Source organism: Zingiber officinale, chromosome 11B (assembly GCF_018446385.1).
Source record: "Zingiber officinale cultivar Zhangliang chromosome 11B, Zo_v1.1, whole genome shotgun sequence".
NCBI lineage: Eukaryota > Viridiplantae > Streptophyta > Magnoliopsida > Zingiberales > Zingiberaceae > Zingiber > Zingiber officinale.
This window is the reverse complement of record NC_056007.1, coordinates 79,235,832-79,263,464: the sequence shown is the minus strand read 5'-3', so window position 1 is coordinate 79,263,464 and position 27,633 is coordinate 79,235,832. Positions and strand designations below refer to the sequence as shown.

Sequence of the window (27,633 nt, the reverse complement as noted above, 5' to 3'; positions counted from 1 at the left end):
TCGTTCAACTAAAATTGAATAAGTTTTTTTTTTTAATGTGTGGACTGTCGAAAGAAAATGACTCGACCTTTTTACTAAACGGTAAATTTTCCCTTTTACTAACAAAGATTTAAATGTGGAAATATATAAATGAGAAAAACTAAAACAAATTAATTTTACGTGAACATTATACGAAAAAACTTAATTTGAAAAATAAATTTAGTCTACTTCTGTAAATACCAATAATTTATGGAATGAAGCGAAAATATCTCTTCCTAAACTAAAGCACCGAGCTGAGATGAGAGGGTTTAAGGGGCTTCGGTGCCCATCAAGGCGGCGCCGCCTCTGTTTTTCTTCCTTCTCCCCGACGAGCCACTTCCACCGCGCCGCCTCATCAGCCTCGCTTATGCTCCTCTTTCGTTCGCCGATCATCTCCTCTCCTCGCTCGGTATTGCACCCTCAGATTTGGGCACCTTCTGCGGACCCATAAAATTTTGAGAGGTCACGATTCCAATTCGTCGCCTCACAGAAGAGGTATGTGGCGTAACATTGCAAGAACGGGACTTCGATCCTCTCGAGACCCCAGATTCTTTGGTAGGCGGTCGGACACGCTCCCTTCTGTCTCGGGCTTTCTCGGTTCCTCTCCAAATTCAGTTCTTCCTGATAAAAGTAAGTCCTTTAACTCGCCGGTTGCTGCTCGATTCTTGGACGCCGAGTTCCGACAGAGTGGAGAGGGTTTGCCGTATCTATTTCAAACGAATTCGTCAATTTTGGGGCCATATGGGCTTATTTCGGATTCCAGGAGCTTCGCCAGCGTCGCGGAAGCTGTATCTTCCACTGATCTGGGTGAGACGGAGACTGTCTCTTCTACCGATGCTGATGAAGATGCCTCTACAAGTGAGGAGGTGGAGTGCTTGTTTGAGTTGAAGAATAGCGACATCAGACGAGGTAAGGGCAAGGAGGGCGGGGTTGGTTCTGAGATTAAGCTAAACCAGCAGTTTCAGTACGCACCAAGGAAGGTAGCAGGAATGGGTGCAGCCAGACATACAGCTCTGCGTCGGAGACAAATAAAGATAGAGACTGAAGCTTGGGAGCAGGCGGCAAAAGAGTATCAGGAACTCTTGATGGATATGTGTGACAGAAAGCTTGCCCCGAATTTGCCATACGTTAAGTCCTTGTTCTTGGGCTGGTTTGAGCCATTCAGAGATCAGGTAGCTTCAGAGCAGGAGAAGACTAAGGATATCAAATCTAGGCTACCACATGCTCCATTCTTCAATCATCTTCCTGCAGACATGATGGCAGTCATCACTATGCACAAGCTTATGAGTCTTCTAATGGTTAGCAGCGGAGGTGGGAGTGCTCCCATAGTTAAGGCTGCATGCAATGTTGGGGAGGCCATTGAGCAGGAGGTGCTAATATCTTCTTATGATCTATTTTCAAATTTCTATTTTAGTTTTTGTTTTGGTGTCCATGGACTATCATCTGGATTTATGTCGCACACACTAGGTTAGCTTTTATATATTTCTAGTAAATTCTTGTTCTAGTTTTTGATCTTTTAATTATTGAAGATTAATGATGGAAAATGAAAAACAACCGGATGTGGAATTGAAGCGAAAGTGTAGTGATATTGTTTGAGATTATGGGGTGTTGTATTGTAAAGAAAAAAGAGATTGGATCACATGCAAATTGTGTAAGAGACTTATTATGGGAGGAGTTTATCGGATGAAGCATCATATTGCGGGTATTGTATGACAAGTTGAAGCATGCCCTAAAACATCAGATAAAGACAAAAAAAAAAAGACTAAGAGCTTATCTTGAAAATAGCAAGAATTAGAAGCGAGAAAGGGTAGAAGAACTAAAAGAAGAGATGACGGAAGTAAATATAGGGGTTGATGTAGAGGATGATGATTGTCAAGTGGAGGGAGATGCTTCTAAAAAGAAGTCAAAGCACCTCGGGCCTATTGATAAGTGGATATCCGCAATCGCTTGTTGCCATGTTGGATTGAAACTTCGAATTTTAAACTTAGGCTTTTGGTAAAAGTAATGATATTACTTTTTTAGTATTAATATGGTGATAAATCTTTATTAATATCTTGTTAGTTGCATTTATATATTTATTTGTACCTTATATAAATTGTACTGTATCGTATGAATCTTATTCATGCATAAAAATCATTTAATTACATACATTACATAAAGAATGATGACTATTTATAATATTATCTATAAAAAAGAGTAAAAAAAAAAATTTAACTGCCAGCCAAGGCAATACGCGATCCCTGTCACCGCCTAGCGCCTACCGCTATTTATAACACTGTTCCTTTGGAAAATCCTTTTCTGTCCAATTGATTTTAAAACATATTGAGCATCTTATTTAGTAGCAGAAAAATCATTAGAAAACCTTATAAATATAAGGGCATGGATTATTAGTATCACTGAGGGGGAGTGCTAGGAATTGTGCTTCTTATTAAGGTGCAGTTTGAATGAAGGTTTGTGTATGCATTTCTTGTAAGTTGGGGAATCTAGATATACTATATATCATGTAGAATACATTATAGTCATCTGAATTTAGACAAATTCAAATTAAAAGTGTATTTCAAAATGAGTAGTTAATTAAACACCCTTGAGTGTTCAATCATTTCAACTTTTCTGTCTCTAGAGGTTTACAGCTTCTACATAGCTCATTTCTGGCTGTCCTGTTTTGTATGTTCAAATCTGATCATAAGATCATATTTGGCTATTTCAAAAATATCTAACACAAACCTAGATTTGATCCTAAAAAGGTGGAGCTTGCAAGCATTATCACTTTTGACACAACAATTTTCTATTTTATTTTATTCAAAGAAAATATTTACATTTACTTGTCGACTATTAATTAAGCTTAGAAGAACTCAGACAAAAAAGGGTGGATCACCCATGACGAGGCATTGTTTTAGTGGATTTGTGTGGAATAAGCAGCCAACTGCCTTTGCTTTTCTTTCTTTAAGGAAATATTAGTTTTTGGTGCTCATAAATGAGACAGGAGCTTTTATCAGCGTAAAGTTTGATTTGAGATCGTACAAGTTGTTATATAACCTCCATAAGGATCTTAGCCAGCAATTCAAATTTATCTTATGAGGAATGTTGTTGATACCCTTCCCTTTAGAAAACTTGAATAAAATGTGCATCCATTCAAAAAATGCATAGGTCTTAATGGTATCAGAGAATGAAATACCTCCTTCCCTATCATCTTAGCCGACTTGTACTAGAGGAAAGTTTATCAAGACCAAGTACACAAATCTTCCAGTTTATCGCTGAATGAGAATTGTACCTCATTCCCATCAGCTTGTCCATTGGTCCCTTGTGTATCTAATTGAAGCTGCAGATGTTTTTAGTACTATTGACCACAGAAAATTCATCATGAAGTGCTAAAACCTTCAATTAGAATCGTAATGGGATTATTGATGCTGCTTCAAATTGTAATATTTCTGCCCTCTTAATGGTTTGATATTGTAGTTCTCAGAGGTTTTTGCCTTGTACTTTCTAGATTTCTTCATTTTTATTCTAGTTTGTTGTGGACAGCAATTAAATATTATAAAATTAGTTTTGGCATTTTGATAAGCTTTATGTTTCTACTTATCATTGAATTGTATACTTGAGATATGATGTGGTAATGCTACTATAACAACTTTTAGTTTCATTGGTTAATATGTAATTGATTGTGCTTGTTAAGCTGTGCTGGCCTCATTTGGGAACACTTCTGGATGGATCAGGTTAGAATTCACAGGTTTTTAGAGAAGATGAAAAAGAAGGATGACAAGGAAAAGACAACTGAAGAAGCGGAAGGTGATGACACCGTGTCAAAGGATCCAGAGTTTTTGTGGAAGAAGGTAAATATTTTGTTGAAGCAGCAGAGGCCTCATCAAATAGGGAGGATCCTCAAGTGCCAAGATGACTGGAAACCTTGGGGTCAAATAGCCCAGGCCAAGGTATAACCTTTTATTTTATATTTAGAAATTTTATATTGCATTAGCTGTATGATTTTAGCTTCATTTTACAAACTTTTTTTTGGTTAGGTTGGGAGTCGTTTGATTGAACTATTAATGGAGACAGCTTATGTACAACCTCCTGCTAGCCAGTCAGCAGACAATAATCTAGATATTCGACCTGCATTCAGACACACCCGTAAAGCTATTATAAAAGAAGAAACGTAAAACTCTTGATCTTCATTCTCCTTTTAAATTGGTTGAAAACCATTTATTTTCCCACACTGATATTAGTTCTTCATCTACAGGAAGCTCAGGCGAGTTTATGGGGTTATCGTATGTGATCCACTAGTTCGTCAAGGATTAGACAAGACAGTTAGTTTGTTTATTCACTCATCTCCCTTTTGTGATATTTACACTTATGATGTTTCTTACAAATGTTCATTTGCTCTAAAACAAATTCTGTTTAACAGCCAAGACACATGGTCATGCCTTACATGCCTATGTTGGTGCCTCCAGTAAATTGGACAGGGTATGTGCTTCCCGGTCAGACAGTTACTGACAATGCTTGAGTAAACTCTGTTGATGTAACTAATCATTTGTTCTTATCAATATAATAACATATTTTGAAAAAGAAATATTCCTAATGGCTTTATTTTGGGTTTTTAGGTATGCCAAAGGAGGACATTTATTTCTATCATCTTATATAATGAGAACACATGGTGCAAGACAACAAAGGGAGGCAATTAAAAGGGCTCCAAGACAGCAGATGCAAGCTGTTTTTGAGGTTTTATATCATGAAAACTTATTAAACTTGTACATTGCTTATGCAACCGTAAACTCAAGAATCTTTTCAAATATATATATAGATATAGATATAGATATAGATAGATAGATAGAGAGAGGAAATTTACCCTGCACACCCTTATCCTGCATACTCATAGGCGATTGAGTACAAATCTGGGCGCTCGGAAGCCTGTCCGGGCATCCCGATCCACTTTTGTCGATCGGGGCACCCGGATTTATACTCAGTCGCCCATGAGCGTGTAGGATAAGGGTGTGTAGGGTATCAAACCCATATAGCCTTGTCTATTGATGCTTATGTCTATTGGTGCTTAATGTCTGATCAAATACCACATCATCTTATATTTTCATGATTTTTTTTCTATTAACATTATTGTTTGCTTGGAACTCAACCTAATTCTTTTGGTTTTTCTAATTATTGATATATGCATCTGGAATCGTAAAGTTTCAATTATATGAGAAATGAGAAAAATTTTAAAAGGAGAAAAATCCACATCATAATAACTGCTGTACCCACTTTCTCTTCCATGGATAATTATCAAAAATTATAAAAACCATTTTAGCTGAAATTAAATAAACTATTTGTTCAATTTTTATTATTATAAATGAATTAAAATAATTAATTTATTTGGACATTATTATCTGCTTATAAAATATAAAGTGACAATAAATTTTCAACTTTTAAATTTTAATATTTTAAAAACATAAAGAAGAAAAATCCACAACATGATAACTGCTGCATCCACATCTTAATTTCTATGCAATATAAGAACTACGGATAAATTTATTTAAATTTTTTTATTTAATTATTCATGCATTGTGTGGGTCGAATTCTAGTTTAGTCTGAATATTGAAAGTGGTTAGTCCTTTTCGTTGTAACCTTATGGATTCAGTATTCTTTGATCCTTTGCCATTTTGAAGTGCTTTATATCTGTTGAACTACCTTACCTGGCTTTCACATTTGGAAATGCATTATTGGAACATGCTTGAGCTTCTCAAGATACTTGCAACATTTTGTTAATGTTCTGTATTGCTGCTAGCAAGAGCCTGCTTAGTGACATTTTTGTTTATCTGCACTACAGCTTGCATCTACTAAAGCAATTTTGGGATGGTTATTTTCTGTTGTCCAGGATAAGTTATTCTTTGAATTATCAGAGAACTAATCACACATATTTCAGGCTCTGGACACACTTGGTAGTACCAAATGGCGGATAAACAAAAGGGTACTTAGTATTGTAGAAAGAATATGGTCTAGTGGAGGATGTATTGCTGACTTGGTTGACCGTGAAGATGTGAGTTTATCTTTGATATGCAAACTTTAGTTCTAAAGCGTTAAGCTCTTGTCACTTATGACAATGTTACTTGTTTGAGTCTCATTTTTGATAATTTTCCAACTCCAGATCCCTCTTCCTGAGAAACCTGATACAGAAGATGAGACTGAACTTCGGAATTGGAAATGGAAAATCAGATCTATTAGGAAGGAAAATAATGAAAGACACTCTCGACGCTGTGATGTGGAACTTAAGCTCGCTGTAGGAAGATATATGTTGTATTATTATCATACTTCCATACATTCCTCTTACTAACATTTTTACCTAGATATAAGTTCACCTCCATTCTTGAAATCAGGTAGCGAGAAAGATGAAAGATGAGGAGGGATTCTACTATCCACACAACTTGGACTTTAGAGGGCGTGCTTATCCAATGCACCCCCACCTAAACCATCTTGGTTCTGATTTATGCCGAGGAATTTTAGAGTTTGCAGAAGGAAGACCACTTGGAAAATCTGGGTTACGCTGGTTAAAGATTCATTTAGCAAATTTATATGCTGGTGGAGTGGACAAGTTGTCTTATGATGGCCGATTAGCATTTACTGAAAGTCATCTGGAGGATATATTTGACTCTGCAGATAGACCACTTGAGGGTGAGCGTTGGTGGTTAGGTGCTGAAGGCCCATTGCAATGCCTAGCAGTTTGTATTAATCTTGCTGAGGCATTAAGAAGCTCTTCTCCTGAAACTACAATTTCACACATATCCGTACATCAGGTACATGAAAATTCTAGATTCATTTTCTTTGCTTAAAGGAGTGGTCTCAGTCTCTAATTAGGATTCATGCTTGTTTTGTATTAGTTCTTACATTTCAATTATCCTCATGAATTAGGATTCTATAATCAATGGGATGAACAAACCTATGGGAACTTAAGGTATGTTGGAAGCAAGGTTTAAAATCTCGACCTGTGCCGAGGTTTCGGTTCCAGACTGGAACGATATAGTTTCAATATTGTATCATGTCATGCTGATATTGTTTTGGTATTTTATATATATATATATATATATATATATATATAGTAATTATTAGATAAATATGTTTATTGTATATAATTTAAAAATAAGTTGTATATTGATTTTATATAAATTCTCAATCATTGAACAACTTAATATTATTAGATAAAATAATTAAATATAATTTTCTTATAACTTGAATTAAAATTGATACATCATAATATGTTACCTTACTAATACCAAAGAAGTGACATGAATAAGATGGAAGCATTGGTTCTTGCAACATTCTGTTTAGGTTAACTCTGTAGTTCTCTAACACCCATGTTAAATAATCATCCCATGACATGCAATGTTGATATTGATTTCTCCACATGTCCATCAACGTGCCTCGATTAATCACCGGATGTTGGATTTGAACTGACACCACTGAAATCAGAACGGATACGGGTACAAACACAGGATAAGGATAAGCATACGTCCCTGAGCTCTGGTATGATGGATCACCATATGATGCATCAAAGTTATAATAAGAAGATTGCGAGTATGATGAACTTCGACTAGAATCAATCTCAGCTAAACTCTCCCGCATATTTTGATAATTATGAGCTTCCTTGTGTTTGTCACCCTTATATCGATATTGATATTGAATAACGCTACTTCTAGCTCCATGATCATAATTTTGAGTTGCATGTGTGTAATCTATTTCACATGTCCATGGGTCCGATCCTAGAGTAGGGGGAACATAATTTTTACTACTAGATGCATCACCACTGTCATCACTTCCTTGAGTACTTGCACTGTTATCAATATTACTATCCTCATTTCGAACTTCTTGTCGGACTATTGTGTCAAAAGGTAATGATGTTTCATCACTGTCAACATGTTCTTACTCATCAATTGCATCGAGTGAATTTTCTTTAATTCTCAATTAACCCATTCCAGTAAAAATAGGAGGTTTAACTTTTTCTTTCTTTTTAGTAAAAATTACAGGAGCTTTGCCATTGCTTTTGTCTTTATCTATGAACTTTGGTTGGATTTGGGGTTGGGATATTTGAGAACGTCCAGATCGAGATCTAGAAAATCAAAATTCTTGATCAAAAGCTTCATCATCATCTTCCTCATATATATCTCCTCTAGCTTGTATTTTTTCAATCTGTTGAGTAAGAAATTGAGATGGCTATAGTGGGTCTCCTGCTTCATCAAGTAATGGATTCTCAGTCTCAACAGTGCTCCACCAATCCATCATTGGTTCATTCTCAGTTTGGACAAATCCAATATAAAATGAGTCTACATCACCAGACTCTTGTTCTTCATTCTCTTATGCTATTGCTCTTAGTTGAAGATGCATATTATAATGAACTTAGACCATGTTTTCCAAGCGACGATAAAAAAGACGATTTCGTACTTTTGTATGAATGAGGCAGAAAGTTGATCAATTTTTTTTCACAACCACCTGAAGACGTTGTCTGCGAGAGAATTCGTACTGTAATGTTTTCAAATTTGAAGTTGATCCTTCATATTATAAGCATAACTCAGCTGTAAGATAAATAAGAACAAAATTAAAATAGTATTTATATTTGTTGACAATAATTAGTAATAATTTTTACTATATTTATCTGCATCTAATTTATGTCTGCATGACACTGCAATAGAATCGCTAAAAGAACCATATGCCTCTCGAAATAATTGACTTTTATTAATAGTCTCAGTAATTGATTCTCTATTTGTATGTAGTCTTGATATTACATGTGGGCCACTAATAAATCCTCATTTGTGTCAAAATTATGACGGTATTGAAATGCCGGATTGAGATAATAACCTACGATAATTAAACATATATAATTTTTAATAACAATATTAAAAAATTCTTTATTATTAAAAAATACGTACCAGTCAAATGAATATATTTTCCCATTTGATCATCCTATCTTGAAGTGATTATATCAATGTAATGTTGATACTTGGTTGGTGATTGTAAACGCCTCTTAATTTTCTCTTTTGCTTCATGAATTAGGCGGTAAACATTGTCCATTTGTGGTTTCTTGTCCATATCGACTTTACGTAGAACAACGTACAATGGTGCTATTGTTATAAGAATATTTGCGATATAGTTCCAAAATCTGACAAATATAATAATTTTTTTGCACCTCTTTACCTTCGGCCATGTTAGAATATCAAGAGGCTTCCTCCTCAGAAGAGAACATGACCTTCAATCAGACTTTTTTTGATTCAACGATTTTAACAGGAGAAAGTGAGTGACAAACTTAGTTGCTCCTGGTTGTAGAATCTCTCCATCAATAAATTTTCGCATAAATCCATGAACCCAATGATAATTATGGAGGAATTTTGTTAAAGATTGACCTTTTTTCACTACCTTCTTCACTATATCGAGCTTATCGATATCTTCCATCATCAAATCAACAGTGTGCTGCGCATGATGTCCAAAATAATGTTTAATGCTTTTGCTCAATAACTCTCCAACCCTCTTAAAGTTGATACCATTATCTGTAATCCCCTGGACCCTTCCGGCGCCGCCGGAGGCGTCCCGTGGGATCGCGGGCGATCTCGCGTACGCCCCTTTTTTTTTTTTTTTTTTTAATAATTATTTATTTTATTTAATAAATTTAAACAATTCCTAAGGAGGAGTGTGATATTCCGAAGAGGCTTTTACAAACCTAATTAAATTATCCTAATAAAATATATAAAAAATATATTTAAAATTAAAATAAATTAAATAAATTTTATTAATTAATATTCTGAAAAAATAATGTTTTAAATTTTATTTAAAAATTAAAAATATAATAATTCTTATTTATATTCTAATATATTTTTTATTATTTTAAATTTCATTTAATTTTTAAAAAAAATTCTAAATTTTTTTAAAAATTCTAATAAATTATATTTATATTCTGATTTTTTTTATTATTTAAAATATATATTATTTAATTATTAATTAATTAAATGAATAAATAGTTATTTTATTTATTTAATAATAATAATAATATTATTATTATTATTATTGTTATTATTATTATAGATACTTCCATTTTAATTTGAATTATTGTTATATCAATTCTATTTAAATAAATTTAATTTTAATTATTTTTTCTAACAATATTAAATTATTCAATAATTGAGAACTTATAATAAATCAATATACAACTTATTTTTATATATACCATAAACATATTTATCTTATAATTAGATAAATAAAAAATACCGAAACTATATCGGCACGGTACGATACCGAAACCGTATCGTTCCGGTCTGACCGAAACCTCGGCATGGGTCGAAATTTTAAACCTTGATCCCTGCACTATATGTTCTGCACCTATCTCTTGAACTACACTATCCATTAAATGATATATGTATGGTGCATCATGATAGTATATAGTTGCATCAATAGATTTATGAAATATCACATTTCTATTGCAATATAGTATAAAGTTAATAATGCTCTTCCGTGTAGTTCTTATCTAGCCATCACACATCAATGTAATCCCATATAAGCTCCATTGCTTCTTGCATGATAGGATCCAAGTCTTATCTCCTCCACTTGTTCATTTAAATATCGACCGATAATTTCATATCCAATCGGATGTTTAATACCAGGACTAAATTTTGGATGTTGGACACCATGTTATGGTAGTATGTGTTGTTTACTACATTAGAGGAAATATGATTAAAATAAAAAAATTTAGCAATACTTTTACCGATTGATTTCTTCTCTCTTTTAAATACGCATCATCAATCCTAGTTTGTTTGCTAGTTTGGTTTGGGAATGCTAGTGGATCAATATGCACATCTTCGTCCAATAGAAGAAAAAAAATGACCAATACCACCTTGTGTTAAAGTAATACGAACACTTGCACTTCTTCCTAACATGTTGCATATTTTGCTCATAGTCATATTGAGTTCGAGAGGCACCGAGAGCCGCTAAAAAGTCATCATTTGGAATTTCACCATGACCTTTAAATTCATCATAGATTGGTTCTTTAGAGTTTCATTTATCAACAAGTTTATGTTGTTGTTGTTTTACTTTAATGTTGTTTTGCCATCAAGTTTCTCTTTCATTGCACGACGAACTTCTTGAGAAACTTTTGGAGAATTAGAAACATCCGGATATCCACTAGTAAGATGTTTTAGGTTTGTGATCCCAGCGCCGCATCCAATCATATCGCAATACAAACATTGTCAATGGAATTAATTTTCTAATATATGTGCGTGTCTCCAAGCTGGATCATGAGATTGTTGTTTTGGTGTCATTGCCTATGCATTATAAAAAAATTAAGAATAATACACATTTTCAGGTAATGGTCATCATTTTATAACGTCAATAATATATTTATCATTGTAAATTTACAAATTAAGTATATAAACTATAAAGATCAACTTCCTGAAATTTGAAACAATCTTCTAAAGATATTAATTCACTTTTCTCAATTTAGAATTATCAGAATTGCACAAAATTATAAGTGTTTTTATTAGGAATCATAAATTTGATGACATACCTCTATCAAAATTTCTAAAATAAAGGATTGTAATGTTTCCTAAACAAATCAAGTAAAGACATTATAGGACAAAAATATATATGACATATCAGTAGAAGTATTTTTTGACAAAAATATATATTTCGTATGTTCAAGAAGAAAGAATCATAAAAGTACAAAAATACAATATGTTAATATTCATGGATCCAAATTTTAAATTAATTCTAAGATAAATATTATCTATAATAAATATATAAATTAACATAAAGATGTTACTTTATATATAATAATTATACAAATTAATTAATTAATTATTATTTGTAAAAATATTAAATAATAAAAATATCAGAATATAAATTTAATTTATTAGATTTTTAAAGATCTTTTTAGAATTTTTAAATTTTTTTTTTAGAATATTAGAATATAAATCTGAATTATTATAATTCTTTTAAAAATTGTAAATGAAATTTAAAATAATAAAAAATATTAGAATATATATCTGAATTTTTATATATTTTTTTGAATTTTAAAATGAAATTTAAAATAAAAAAATATTAGAATATAAATCAGATTTATTATAATTTTTAAAATTTTTAAATACAATTTAAAATATTAAAAAATAATTTTTCAGAATATTAATTAAAATTTTAATTTTAAATATATATTTTTATATATTTTATTGGGATAATTTAGTTAGAGTTTATAAAAGCCTATTTAGAATATCACACCTACTTAGGAATTGTTTAAATTAATTAAATCTAAAATTTAATTTATTTACTCAAAACTAGGGCATGACAACGGTGGATCGCAGGGGTCCGACGGCGCTGAGGGCGTTGCGGGATGCCTCCGGTACTGCTAGAGGCGTCCGACGCCGCCGGCAATGCATCCGAGACGGGGATGCCGACGGATAGGGGAAATCATACCTCCAGAGTGGTCGCTTCTCTTGCCACCGCTGCTCGCCTCACCGCTCGCTCTCTGGTGCCTTTTTATAGGTTTTTTTTAACATTTTACTACTGGCGATCGATTAATCGCGACAAAAGGAATAAAATCAATTCCTTCTGTAATCGATCGTGTGACAAAAGGAATCTGTTGGTGCAGCGGGGCTAGCAAGAGGGGTGAATTGCTTGCAAAATAAAAATTAACCATTCTCGATCTTCCAACTCTGACTAGTAGCACAATTATAACAAAAGAAATTGAACAACTAAAAAATAGAAGAGGCTAAAAAATTAACTTGGTTACAACCTAAATGGTTGTTAATTCAAGGCAGTGAAGGACACTAGTAGATCTCTTTCGTTGCAGAAAGAGAAGCCTCTTACAGATGTTGACAACTCGGAAAATAGACTAGGAAAGATTACAAGAGTTGTAGTTACAGTTGTTATTTATTTCCTAGCTTCAGGGACCTTTTTATAGTTCTTGAAAAATCTTATCCGAGGGTGGAAGACGCTTTTAAGAGGGTTCAAGGCACCTTCAATCGATTAAGTTTTATTCGTGCGAAGATAAAACTTTATCTTCGCTAACGGATGTCGAAAGGCGCCTTTAAGGGCTGAAAGGTGCCTTCGTACCTTCCAAACCTTTGAAGGCGCCTTGATCTTGTTCGAGAGAAGGCGCCTTTAAAGCCTTTGAGTGCGCCTTCAGCAGTGTTCATCCGGAAATGGTTAACTTCCCTTGTTAATCATTTTTGCTCCGCTCGCTTGGGTGATGCTCCGCCCATCCAAAGTTGAGTTCACCGAACCTAACTCCGGCCTTCTCCTCGAGCCGATTGTTGGACCTCGTGGTTGTTTGATGTGATCAACCAAGTTAAGTTAGATCTGTTTTGGTTTGATCCCATGTCTAAGTGTGTAGGAGCTAGGAGTACAAGAAGTCGGCGGAAGGCGTGACTAGCGAGAAGGACGGCGTGGGAGAGCCGACGGGTTCGATGAGTCCGATGGACGAGATCTCGCGGAAGAATACACTGGTGGGCGAGAAGGGCGTGTACAACGTTCGAGGATGAGAAGCCGGGCGGAAGCCTGCTCGAGGAGAAGGCCGGAAATGAGTTCGGATGAGCCTTATTTCGGTTGCCGCAATCACCGGTGATCGGGCGGCAACGGAGCAGAGAGAGGCTATAAAGGCTGCTGAAGGCGCCTTATGGAATAAGGCGCCTGAGGCGTGCCTCCGCCACCTTCAGGGGAAGGCGCCCGCGCCCTCCATGAGTATGGAAGGCGCCTTGGACCGGTCAAACTAGCCGTTCGCGGTGGATAAAGCTTTATCCACTGCTTAGGGGCGCCTCCAAGTCCTTTGGAGGCGCCCTCAAGCTTCGGATGAGATTTTCTAGGGGATATAAAAAGATCCTTGAACCTAGGAAATTCAGAACAATTGTTGTAATCAATTTCCTAGTCTTTTCTGAGCTTTTCATAGATTGTAAGAGGCTTCTCCGCCTACACGAAGGAGATATTTCTAGTGGAGTTTTGCAACCGCCTTGGATTAACAACCACCTAGGTTGTAACTAAGTTAAATATGTTAGCCTATTTTAATTGTATTAGTTGTTCATTTGAGTTTATATTTATTGTGATAGTGCTACTAATCTTAGTTGGAAAAACAGAGAAAGATTTTGTTTTTTTTTAACAAACGTTGCGCCCTCTTACCGACCTCGTTGCGCCAACAAGTAGTATCAGAGCCCAATCGCCTCAGAAGGACTAATCGTCGATTGAAGCATAAAGACCAAGACGATGGTCGGTGCAAGCATTTACCCACCAAAATTCAAGGGAGATTTCGCACAATGAAAATGTCGAATGGAGGTATTCTTCAAAACAGATTTCGAAATTCTATTAATAATGAAATATGGTTTTATAGTTCCAAAAGACAAAGAAGAATATCAGTGGACGAAGAAGGAACAAACCGATTTCGTGGCGAACATTAAAGCAAAATTCCATCTGCTTAACGTTCTTCCGTCCCAGGAAGTCAATCGAATCGGCAGCTACGACTCTGCCAAAGAGCTCTGGGAGAAGTTCCTAGAACTTCACGAAGGCACCTCGGAAGCAAAGTTAGCAAGACGAGACATTCTCCGAACCCAGCTAACAAACCTGAGGATAAACAATGGAGAAAAGGTAGCGCAACTCCAAGCACGAATCAAGGAACTGATTACTCAGTTAAACAATCTCGGAGAATCAGTAACAAACCGAGATTCAATCCGTTATGCGCTCAATGCCTTCCCGAGAACTTTAGAATGGGTGTTCTTATTGGATGCATACTACATCTCTAAGGATCTTGAGGTAAGTACGCTAGAGAATTTGTTTTCCACTTTTGAACTTCACAAATTGCAGATCCTAAAGAAATAGAAAAGATAAATCTCAATGTTGCTCTAAAAGCAAAGACGGAAGATCAAGACTCCGAAGCATCCATCGATGAAGTCGAAGCGACTCTTATAGTAAGAAAGTTCAATAAATTTATTAAATCTATAAATTTAAATCGTAGATGAGAAAACATCTTTGAAATAGAAGGATTGTCCGATGCTACAATTGCAACGAAGAAGGACACATTAAAGATGACTGCCCGAAACTGAAGAACAAAGACAAGGAAAAGAATAAGAAGCCAGCACAACCCAAACATAATCTCAAAACTACGTGGGACGAGCTGTCATCCTCCGAATATGAAATCGAAGCATACACTAGACTAGCCCTAACATCAATCCTTCAAGAAGAAGATGAGACTAACTCAGAGATGAGCATAAATGAAGGGGGAGGATCATCAGAAGAAAGCAACGATGAAGGGGGAGCATCAGAACTTAAGATAAGTGAGGTACGTGCTCTTTCACCCGAGCATTCATTTCAGTTCATTAAAGCACTTTCGAAAGATTTAGTAAAATTGGAAAAAGAGAATGTTGATTTAAAAAGGACAGATAATTTAAAATCACAAAATGATAATTTAAAAATTCAAATCAAAAGCTCAAATGATCATGCATGCTTGAAATTGAACAGTTGTCAAAAACCAAAGCATGGAAAGTATAGTAGATTAAATTGGTATATTAGATATCACTAAGGACAACTTAGAAGAATTCCCAAAAGATATATACCCCCTAAATTTTTAATTAACCCGGTAGGAAGGAACCTATATCGGGTTCCAAAACCTTACTTAGATTAAACATTTTTTTTTGAATTTAAGACTTTCAGAAAAATTAAATGTTTAAATTCTTTAAAAGGCTTTGTTTAGAAGTGGTTGATGATCCAATAATCAAGAAGGCCTAGTACCTCGCCACAACCTGGAAGTCAATTACTGAATTGAATATTTAATTGTCAACTGATAAGCTTGTGAAATTAGATAAATAATGCTTTTAATATTTGCCAATTATTTGAAAACTTCATTACTTAGAAAATTTTTAATCTCAAAATTTTTAAAATTATTGTTTTACCCTAGTTTTTTGATGTGATCAAAGGGAGAGGAACAGATATGGGGGAGTTACATTTTTTTATTAATTATGTTTTGTCATTTCTTTTACTTACAAATTATACTCAAATTTTCAATTTTTTATATTGCAACTTAATACTTAAAATGTTTTACAAACTTAAAAAGTTTGCAAATTTATTTATTTATTTTTTTTGTTTGTTTTACCCTAACTGGAACTTGGGTTGATGCACATCAAAAAGGGAGAGATTGTTGGACCCGTGGTTGTTTTGATGTGATCAACCAAGTTAAGTTAGGTCTTGTTTTGGTTTGATCCCTGTGTTTAAGTGTGCAGGAGCTTAGGAGCACAGGAAGTCGAGCGGAAGACGTGACTAGCGAGAAGGACGACATGGGAGATTGCCGACGGGCTCGGTGCGCCCGAGAGACGAGATGCTGTTGAAGAATACACTGGTGGACGAGAAGGACGTGTGCGACGTTCGAGGGACGAAAAGTTGGAGCGAAAGTCTGCTCGAGGAGAAGGCCGGAAATTGGGTTCGGGTGAGCCCTATTTTGGTTGGCCGCAATCACCCAGACGATTGGAGCAGGAACGGAGCAGAGAGAGGCTGTAAAGGCTGCTAAAGGCGCCTTCTATTAGGCGCCTTCGAGGCGTGCCTCCGCCACCTTCAGGTGGAAGGCGCCCGCGCCCTCCATGAGTATGGAAGGCGCCTTCGGCCAGTCAAACTAGCCGTTCGTAGTGGATAAAGCTTTATCCACTGCGCTAGAGGCGCCTTCCAAGCCCTTTGGAGGCGCTCTCAAGCTTTGGATGAGATTTTCTAGGGGATATAAAAAGATCCTTGAACCTAGGAAATTCAGAACAATTGTTGTAATCAATTTCCTAGTCTTTTCTGAGTTTTTCATAGATTGTAAGAGGCTTCTCCGCCTACACGAAGGAGATATTTCTAGTGGAGTTTTGCAACCGTCTTGGATTAACAACCACCTAGGTTGTAACCAAGTTAAACCTGTTAGCCTCTTTTTATTGTATTAGTTGTTCATTTGAGTTTATAATTATTGTGATAGTGCTACTAATCTTAGTTGGAAAAACAGAGAAAGGTTTTATTATTTTTTTTTAACAGACGTTGCGCCCTCTTACCGGCCCTGCTGCGCCAATGCAGATTTGCTCCCCGGCTTCTCGTCTCTTGGACGTCGCGCACGTTCTTCTCATCCACCGGTGTATTATTCCGTAGCACCTCGTTTTTCGGATGCACCAAGCCCGTCGACTCCCTTCCCGTGCCATCCTTCTTGTCAGCTGCGTCTTTCGCTCGACTTCTTGTGTTCCTAAGCTCCTGTACACGACTCAAGGATCAAATACAACAGGACTTAACTGAACTTAGTTGGCCATATCAAAACTACTCCGGGGTACTTACAGAATCAATTTGATTCCTTCTGTCGCTCGATTAATCTATTGCGACAACGCGCGTGCTGTTGCGGATGTGCGTGTATCACGAGCCGAAATCATAGCGTGTCGGGTGCCGATTTCGGCCGGGCGACTTAACGGTAAAACCGTCTGTCTGCTTGGCATGGAATGACATTCTTTTCCTTGGTTGGAAGGGAATAAAATGAAAGAATAAAAATATATAAAGCATAAAACATAAAAGAAAAGATGAATTGGAGGGAAGAGGCGTATGGATACCTTAAGTATGAAAGGAATTGATTTCTTGCTCCAACCATTCTTGTCATCCCTGATATCACAAGGAAAAAGATGATTTAATATGGACTTGCGAATTTCGACGACCAACATTGTCCGATGGACAATTACTTGGTGTCAAACAGATTGCAATTGGTAGACCACTCACCACTCTATAATTAACAAAGCATGATTTGTATGGAGTAAATGCAAAGATAATGCTCCAGTTTTTCAGACAAATTTTGCTTTTCCTTGAGTGGACGATAGAGTCAAATGCTGAGATACTTTTGATTCACTTTTTAAAGGAGAGAGATTTAAATAGTTTGGTGGAATCCAAGGTTTAAAATTTCAACCCTTGTCGAGGTTTCGGTCTTGGACCGAAACGATATAGTTTCGGTACCGTATCGTGTCGTGCCAATATAATTTTGGTATTTTTTAAATATAAAATATATTAATTAAAAAATAAAATATTTAACATAAATATTAAAAAATAAAGTATATAAAAAATAATCTTTAAAAAAAGGAAAATAGATAATAAATAAATAAAAATTTTATGAGGGTTTAATAAAACCTATTTAGATTATCTTCATTATAACTAGGAGTTGATTAAAATAATTAACCTAAGTTTAATTAAACAAAATCCGAAATCCAACACCACTCACAAGCTCGCGCTACTTCGGCGGTGCTGCAGAGTTGCGCAACCCCTCAGCCATGGTCACAGGGATCGCGTAACTCCTCCGGGGCGACCACAATGGTCGTGTGACCCCTCTTTAGCAGTCATAGGGTCGCACAACGTCTCCGTGGCGGCAGTGAAAGGGTTATGCGATCCGTCTACTGTTGTTGTGAGGTCGACCAAGGCCTTCGCTGTGACCACGAGGTTGCGCAATACGTCGCAACTGCCGTGGGTATGGTGCGGGGTATGGGGTCACACAACACGTCGCAGCTATCGTGGGTCCGGTGCTGGAATCGTGCGGTGCCGGTCGTCGAGCGGAACGAGAAGTTTCGCTGTTTCGACTGCCTCGGCACGACACTTTAAATCATGGTGGAATCAATTGATAGGAACATTTTGAGTTCTACAAAACATAGTGACTGAGTAACTTATTTTGGAATTAGTTACGACCATTTGGAGGGGGAAATAAGGCAAATAAATCCTCCAATGTTAATAGTGGTGTGCTGATATTTTGTTTGTGAAAATATACTTATTTGTGCATGGAAGTTGAGAATATCTTAGAGTTTTGTAATGTGTTTTTCTTTTTTTGGACAATTTTGTTATTCCATCTAACTATGCTATTGGTAATCCTGTGAATAATCTCTTTGGCTTTAACTTTATTTTGTTACTAAAAGTGGGTATTCTGTACAATCAATAATTAGTGACTGAAAGAATTCTTTTTTCAGGATGGATCATGTAATGGACTTCAACACTATGCCGCTTTAGGAAGAGATAAGGTAGACTCTCAATTTATCAATTACAATTCTATTCCTGTATTGGATTTGTGATTAAACTATTTTTTTATCAAGCCAGAATAAAAGTGCTAGAATAGATCTTTTGATAATTTTTATATATTTCTGCTGTGATTTTTTGTTAAGCTTACAAAAAAACACTTATTAAAATTGGAAGCCTTATTTTCATCATGTGTTAAATTTTGTTTGCATCTTCAATGTTCAGTTAGCTGTTGTATAGTGTGTTTGAATAGTTCAAATGTAAATTCTATTTCAGGACACATGTACTTGATGTTTGGTTCTGCTTGAGAGAGTTTATCTCTTTTGGTATCCCAAACTTGTGATGCCGTGGTTCAAGCCTAGATCACTGAATAATACCTTGTCCATTTCTTTTGAATATAATTCTCAGTTTCTTCATTACTTTGATAATAAAAATTGCATGAAAGAGAAAATAGATCAATAACTCCATTTGTGTGGGATAATTTCAATACCCCAATTCTGGTACTTTTATGATTAACATAAAGAAGGGAGAGAGACTAGATCTTTCTTTCACAACTAATCAGTCCAAATCATGCAAAAGCCCCCTTGTTTCAATTTCTCACTTTGCAATATGAAACTATTGAACCATGGCCTGCAAACCATTACCCACCAACTAGCTCTTCAACCTCACTAGCTGCCGTGGTTGCCAAAGGTTGCTGATATTGATATGGATCATTTTTACAAGATAGTTATTGAAAGGGAGATTCAACTTTTTCCAAGAAAGCATGTTTTTTTGAAAGTTCAACAGCTGAGTGGGAAAAGGAGATTAAAAGAAAATAGCTAAAAACACTGTTTTAAAAGTGGTTTAGGCAACCACCTAGGTTGAAATGGAAAGAGACCACTTTGCTCATTGCTTAGGTGGCCTATTTAGGAAATTGTTCCAAAAAGCATTCTGTCTTGGTGACCCAGACAGTCTATATGGCCTGCTTAGATGGCATGCAATCTAGGTGGGTTCTTAAAAAAAATGGTTTTTGTTATCTAATTGGTCCTCACTGTGTTAATGGCAGTTTAGGCCATCATCTAGGTTGAAATGGAAGGAGACCACTTTTCTCATTGTTTAAGCAGTCCTTTTAGGAAGTTGTTCCAAAAAGTTTTTCTGCCTTGGTGACGCAAACAGTCTATATGGCCTGCTTAGATGGCACACATTCCTGGTGGCTTATTTAAAAAATGGTTTAGTTATTTAATTGGTTCACTTGAACAAAACCATAATTACCTAATCACACCATATTCTTTTTTTCTGGTTGTGCTATATATCAATCTATGGTGTTATGTATCATAAGTATTGTTATCTTGTGGATTCACACACTAATATATTTACAACTTTGGACCAACCATTGCATGAAACACATTGATATTAATACGCCCAAAAGTACTAAAAAGGGAAAGTTTATTTAATAGGTGGGAGCTTGTTGGTGTATGTATCTGTATATGTCATTTGTTTATCTACCCTTCTTGATTTTAAAATATTATTTTAATGTTGATTGCCTAGGACTTCGCTAGGCTCCCACCTAATGTCTAGGCCCCTTGCAGTGGGTCAGACAACGTACCACTTGAAATTGTCTTCTTTTAGTATCTTGGCTAGAAATGTGTTATATTCCATCTACTTTTTAGTGGAAAGTATGAATTAGTTGAAAATTGGTTAAATTCGGTTAATTTTGAATCATTAAGCCTATTTGCTCATAGGGTTGGGCACAATTCTATCTTCTAGTTGGTTGGGAAATTTGAAAGGAATTCTAAATATTTTGGTTCCAATCAAGGTTTAAAATTTTGACTCGTGCTGAAGTTCAGTCCTAGATCGGAACAATATGGTTTTGGTATTGTGCTGTGCTTATACGGTTTCGGTATTTTTTTATTTATATATAGTAATTATACGATAAATATGTTTATTGTATATTGATTTTATATAAATTTTCAATTATTGAACAACTTAATATTGTTAGAAAAAATATTTAAATATAATTTTTTTAAAGAAAATTGATCTATCTATAATAATAAGTATATAAATTAACTACTTATTCATTTAATTAATTATTAATTAAATAATATATTTTAAATAGTAAAAAAATACAAAATAATAAAAAATTACCATAATATAAATCTAATTTATTAGAATTTTAAAAAAAATTTAAATGAAATTTAAAATAATACAAAATAATAATATATATATATATATTAGAATATAAATCATAATTATTATAATTTTTAAATTTTTGAATGAAATTTAAAAAAATTAAAAACAAATTTCCAGAATATTAATTAATAAAATTTATTTTAATTTTAAATATATTTTATTAGGATAATTTAATTAGGGTTTATAAAAGCTTGTTTGAAATATCACATATAGGAATTGTTTAAATTAATTAAATAGAAAATTTAATCGATCGGGAAAAGAAATGCTCCCAAGTAGGGCACTAGCAAGAGTGACTCCATTGCTGTTACTGCGACACATCCGAGATTGGGACGCCTCTGTGCCAGTTTCATTTGAGAATGGTAAAGCTGAAACCATTCCAAAATGATTTAGAACCAAATTGAGTCTTTGATTTTGTTTAGGTTCAATTTGACTTATACTGAAACGACAAGAACTGGATATATATAAAGGAAATTCAAATAAACACTTCCCTTAGATTCAGAGTCTGTTGCTTATAACAATGGTATTCAATCAAAATACAAGTTAATAATAAGAGATGCATATAAAAAGGGCAGCCCAGTGCACGAAGCTCCCGCTATGCAGGGTTCTGGGGAAGGATCCATTATACGCAGCCTTACCATGCTTTTTGCAAGAGACTGTTTTCAGGATTCGAAGCTCCCGCTATGCGGGGTCCCTGAGAAGGATCCATTGTACACAGCCTTACCCTGCTTTTTGCAAGAGGTTGTTTCCAGGATTCGAACCCGTGACCTTTTTGGTCACAAAGCAACAACTTTACCATTGCACCAAGGCTCCCCTTCAACAAAAAAAAAGCTAATCAAAATTGTGTCACATATTCACCAATACCACTTGATATAATTGAGACTTAGGTTTTTGCCCATCCAATTCGGATGCTAATATTGATTTGCCAAACCTTGTTAGCAACTCTTGTCATTGTTATGCAACCCGTGTCTATCTTGGTGATGATTGTCTATGCTGTCTGATTCTTTTCTTTTTATATAATGTAGCATTATTTTTAATTTTATTTTTCTAAAAATTAACTCAACTTCAAATTTAATTTAGTTGGGGGCTATTGCGGTAAACTTAGTTGATGGAGACAAGCCTGCAGATGTTTACTCAGGGATAGCTGCTAGGTACATTATTATGCTTCAATAGCTTGTTTTATTGTCTTTGATTCATTTATCTTGTCTCATTGTACTAGTCTTATTCTAATAAGATAACCAACATTTGGTTTCGTGAGTTCTTTCGTCAAACCTCCATGGATATCTTTCGTCAAAACTGATATTTTATAAATGTATATGTTCATAAGAAATTAATAGACCACTTTATTTCCTTAATCATCATGAATCATACAACTGCATCATGTCATTTTCTTGCTGCTATGTTTACAATCATGTCAAGTCATTGATTTCCATTTTCATTGCTTCATTATTTTCTTCAGGGTTGATTTTTTTGCGACTGAGTTGATTTTATGTGTGTTGCTTTTTTACTTATCCTGATGTTGATATTTCTTTTGTTCTTTAAAATTTATTCAATAATGTGTTATCAATTTGATATCAATACTTGAGGCTTGGGCAATATTAGGTTTGATTGATAAATTTTATCTGGGCATGTCTGAATATTTAGAAGCCAAGCAATTTATGGTTAGTTTACATGGATGGAAGGTCTGAGGGGGATGAGGAAAGTGGTACAGAAGATGTACGTAATGATTAAGTTCCATATGTAATTTTGTGAGGTTCTCTCTCCTCCTGACTTCCCATACAAGCAAACATAGCCTTAAACATTTCTCTTCTATGTTCTATCCCCGGCAATACTCTATATGAAGCGTCTCTATGGTACTCAATGCTGTATAATCTGCAGATGTTTCTGTGGTACTAGCTGTTAGAATGTCTTATTAGCATTTTTGTAATGGCCATTATAAGGCAGTAGCTCAATAAGATGTCCATAACTCAGACCAATGGAACTGAAACAATTGTGATTGTTCAGTCAAAGAACAATGTTCAATCTAGTGGTTAGATCTAAGGATTAGAATTTGGTAATGGAGTTGTGTAGAATGGAACATTGTCACAGCTCAAATGGCATCTGACCAGTGGGATGGAATCCATTTGTTGTCATGACAATTCCGTTGCTATCCTCATGTTGATCTGGGTGACAATGCATCACATTTACACGATGCGATCTAAAGCTAATTACCGGTATTGAGCATATGAATGGAAGTGTAACACACTCAAGTACATTTATTCAATCTAAAGGGGTATTCAGGTAAATACTGAGAAGATTAAAACAGAAATAAGGTAACCAACCAACTACTAAGAGAAACACTTAAATAATTAAAACAGAGATAAAACAAACAACAAATCCTCAACGAGTGATAAATTTCAAAAAAAAAAAAAGATCAAGTTCAGTTATGGAGCATGTCTAGTAGCAACCTAATATCTTGACACACTAAATACTCATTTTGTGTAAATTTTGAAGACTAGATAACAAGGATATTACCTAGGGAAATAGCTAGTAGGAATGCTATAGAATGTCATTGCATAATAGCAACAAAGTGAACATTGAGAAATCATATAGAAATTTTCAGCATAGGTAGTAAATCAAGCAAGGAGATAGATTCATATAACTGACCCCAAATGGTGGTACAGACTTGATGGTGGTGGTGGTAATCATAGTTTGTAGGATCGTGATCCTACATAGGCTCGATTTGGAGTCAGGATTGGATCAGTAGGATCGGATAGGTCATGATAGTAGGATTGGATGTTGATTTCGTTGATTCGAACACCAGGAAATAGACATCCAAAACTCGTAATTTTAGGAAAGGAATGAAAGAAAATATTCGTGATGATCAAAACTGCTGAACATCAAGTAAACACATGTTTTAAACAGTCTCAAACCCTAACGATGCAAAAGATGAAAATAACCCTAATACAATGACAAAAATTGTTAGGAAACTCTAAAAAGGCTTTCAACAATGCTTTTTGGGCCTAAGACTGGGACTCTGGGAGGTTATGTGCTACACCCGGTAATAAATGTAGATATTTGAACGAGCTTCGATTAAATATATTATGTGTCCTATGATTCAATCCAAGTCACAAGTTATGACCTCATAAAGTGTAGAATCGTAGGATTATAGAATTGTACCAATCCCACCGATTCTGTACAATCCCAGCGATCCGCTCCGATCCCACTACAAAATCCGATTCCAATCGATCTTGGATCGATTTAGTGCTTGATCCTACAATTTGGATTGTGATTTTGCAAACCATGGTGGTAATACATTGTTGATTAATATTGATTGATATGGGTTTTCCATTAGTTGATTGACATGCATATTTTTCCATGTGGAAACATGGAAATATGAATTGGATGTTGATAATTATACTTTACTGGCTATGTGCTAGTCAATATTTATCATATAAAGATTTATTTAATAATTTTTTAATACTGAACACATATGCACCACTATCCTGCCTAATTGATATGCAGAGGGTCGAGACACAATAATGCACATAAGCATTCTGACACCTTGGTATGGACATAAGAACCATTCTTCTCTGTTGATATGCATGATTATCCCCACCTGTGTTGAAATGGTTTAAGCATGTATCCAGCCACCATATTTTTCTACCTTTTTGTTTTTCCTTAAGTGGTTCTGTTAGTTGGATAACATAAGCACACTTTCCTAAGGGAAATTTATGCTGTATCAGCAACTTGACCTATTTTCTTCTGACCTGTGTGCACTGCACACAGAAAGGGTTGCCTGCAGCAGCAAAATCTATGCAGTTCTAGAATTTAGGAATTGTTTGGATCTTTGAGCTGAATTAGTTAGTAAGATGATTCACATATTTGAAGCTTATTTTGATTTCTTTGCATCTCTGAAAACTACTAATTAATTACAAATTCCACAAGCTGCTGTTTGAACTTATTAAATTTTACCACTACCCCTTTGACTGGAAAATCTTCAAGGATATTATCTAATTGAAATTGGTTTTGGTTAGCTTTTTGGAATGATGAAAGAGATCATTTATATAATGCAGGGTTCATGAAATCATGCAAAGAGATGCACAAGAAGATCCTGCTAAAAACCCAGATGCTTTAAGGGCAAAACTATTAGCTGCTCAGGTTTGTGCATTACCCGGGCTGCATCGTACTAATACTTAGCTGGTTCTAGTTTGAATTTTGCAGCAAGAACACCTTTGGTTGTTCACCTATAGATCGTTGATTCTAATTTGGATTGATATTTCTTTCTAATGCTGTGGATGCCATGTTTGCAAGTCCATGTGGAAATGGGGGCTTACTTTCTTGTTAACCATGCATTAAATTTTGATTGCTCCTTCGTAATTGCTTTTTCTTTGTTTTTTATTAAGGTCGACAGAAAATTAGTGAAGCAAACTGTCATGACATCTGTTTATGGTGTAACTTTTGTTGGAGCTCGAGAGCAAATTAAAAAAAGATTGAAAGAACGCGGTGTTATTGCTGATGATAATGAGCTATATATTTGTTCTTGTTATGCTGCCAAAGTAAGAAGTAATCCTTTTCTCAGTTTTTTCTTTCCGTTAGTTGAATGCTTTAGGTTTAGTTGAATGCTTTTTGTTTATCTGAGAGTCTATTATCATTTGTACAGACAACGTTGACTGCATTAGGGGAGATCTTTGAAGCAGCACATAGAATTATGAGCTGGCTTGGTGACTGCGCGAAGGTTTGTATCGGTTAATTAATCATGGACGCTGCAAAGATTGTAAGATGAAATTAAAAATCTAGTATAGTAACTGATTAAGACCTCCTTCTGGAAAGAAATGTTGAAAATGCTGTTAAATCATGAAGTGTGGTGGTGAGATTAGTTATCCACATTGCTTATGATAGTAATCCAGTTCACCATTATATCTATTAAAATTTCAAAAATATATCGAGACAGAAATAAATTTCACATATTCATTGAATTTACATAGCTTTTTGCATTTTCTGAATGAATTTCATCAGAATATTGTGTTTCCTTGAATGCTTAAATTTCCTATAAGTTGATATAATATTAGGTGTTAGCTTCTGATAATTAACACTGATGATTATTCAGATGCTTTTTCATATTAAGAACATCCACTAAAGTTCACTATATCATTAAGTGCTAAAAACTAGGTAATGAACTGAGTTATCTTGTCCTACAGATTATTGCTTCAGAAAACCATACAGTGAGGTGGACTACACCTCTTGGACTTCCTGTAGTTCAGCCATATCGTGCATTAGGACAGTATTGTGTAAGTCATATTTGAAGCCATTGATCCAAGATTCCACTTTGTTTTTCTTTGTTGGGTATTTACTAGTCTTCCATATATATTAACAATGTTGTGCAGGTTAAAACATCTCTTCAGATATTGACCTTGAAAGTGGAGACTGACAAGGTCTGCTTCTATAGTGTTCTATTCCTTTTCACCTTTTTCTTTTTCCTGTAGCTGAAGTCTTAGCATAATCTTCTTCTTTGATCCGTGATCAAGATTTTAGATGGTTAACTTTTGAACCTGCCTGTTGCTCCTATAGGTCATGGCGAAACGGCAAAAAACAGCATTTCCCCCTAACTTTGTTCACTCTCTTGATGGTTCTCACATGATGATGACTGCAGTTGCCTGCAGAAGAGCAGGATTAAATTTTGCAGGTGCATTCTTTTGTTATGGATGATAACTTTACATAATTAAATAAACACTGATCTCTACGGTAGCATGAAGTTACTGATTATACATCCTTTTCATTATGTTGCAGGAGTCCATGATTCGTACTGGACACATGCATGCAATGTCGACCAGATGAATGTAATTCTTCGTGAAAAGTTTGTGGAACTCTATCAGAAGCCAATATTGGAAAATGTAATACCTATTTCTATATGCCTTTATACTAACGTCAGAATAGCTTTAATGTAGCAGTTTTGCCTGGGTGCTACTGTCGGTACTGTCAAGCATCAAACACTCGAATGACCAATTGTTTTAAACTTCAAACTCACAAATTTTTTGATCACTTTGTTGGTTTCTTTTTATTAATGCCGATTGCTTAATCCTCTCCCTTTTGAGTTCAAACTGTTGACATGCCAGATGGTGCTTCTTTGCAGTTACTGGAGAGCTTTCAGCAATCCTTCCCGACATTAAATTTCCCACCGTTGCCCGAGCGGGGTGATTTCAACCTGAGAGATGTTCTGGATTCTACTTTTTTCTTCAACTAATGCGGCAGTTCCCTTCCAACTCTCCACTTTAATGTTCGTTGCATACAAACATGACTTCATCTCCGGTCGAGCAGGTCCATCTCTTTGCCTTTGGCGGAGCATGGCAAGGGCGTTGCTTCTTTGTGCAACTGAATCCATTATAGGAACTCAGGCAAGGTCTAAGTTTGATGAGGTTGAATGTTAGTCCCTGCCTATTTACCAGGAAAATTGGGGATCATCCAACTGATTGATTTATGTGAGCA

General features: G+C 35.2%; 1 protein-coding gene across 1 annotated transcript; it reads left to right on the top strand.

Moving 5' to 3' along the window:
- The first annotated feature begins 276 nt into the window (after nucleotides 1-276).
- Nucleotides 277-27,633, top strand: LOC122033638 (DNA-directed RNA polymerase 1B, mitochondrial-like). The gene is made up of 19 exons (XM_042592706.1): nucleotides 277-1,388; nucleotides 3,732-3,947; nucleotides 4,035-4,168; nucleotides 4,253-4,319; nucleotides 4,418-4,476; nucleotides 4,614-4,731; nucleotides 5,927-6,040; nucleotides 6,149-6,280; nucleotides 6,378-6,794; nucleotides 18,957-19,007; nucleotides 22,249-22,319; nucleotides 25,224-25,308; nucleotides 25,554-25,706; nucleotides 25,811-25,885; nucleotides 26,349-26,438; nucleotides 26,535-26,582; nucleotides 26,719-26,833; nucleotides 26,938-27,041; nucleotides 27,281-27,633. The coding sequence occupies exons 1-19, from the start codon at nucleotides 516-518 to the stop codon at nucleotides 27,389-27,391; spliced, it is 3,033 nt and encodes a 1,010-aa protein (XP_042448640.1). The 5' UTR covers nucleotides 277-515; the 3' UTR covers nucleotides 27,392-27,633.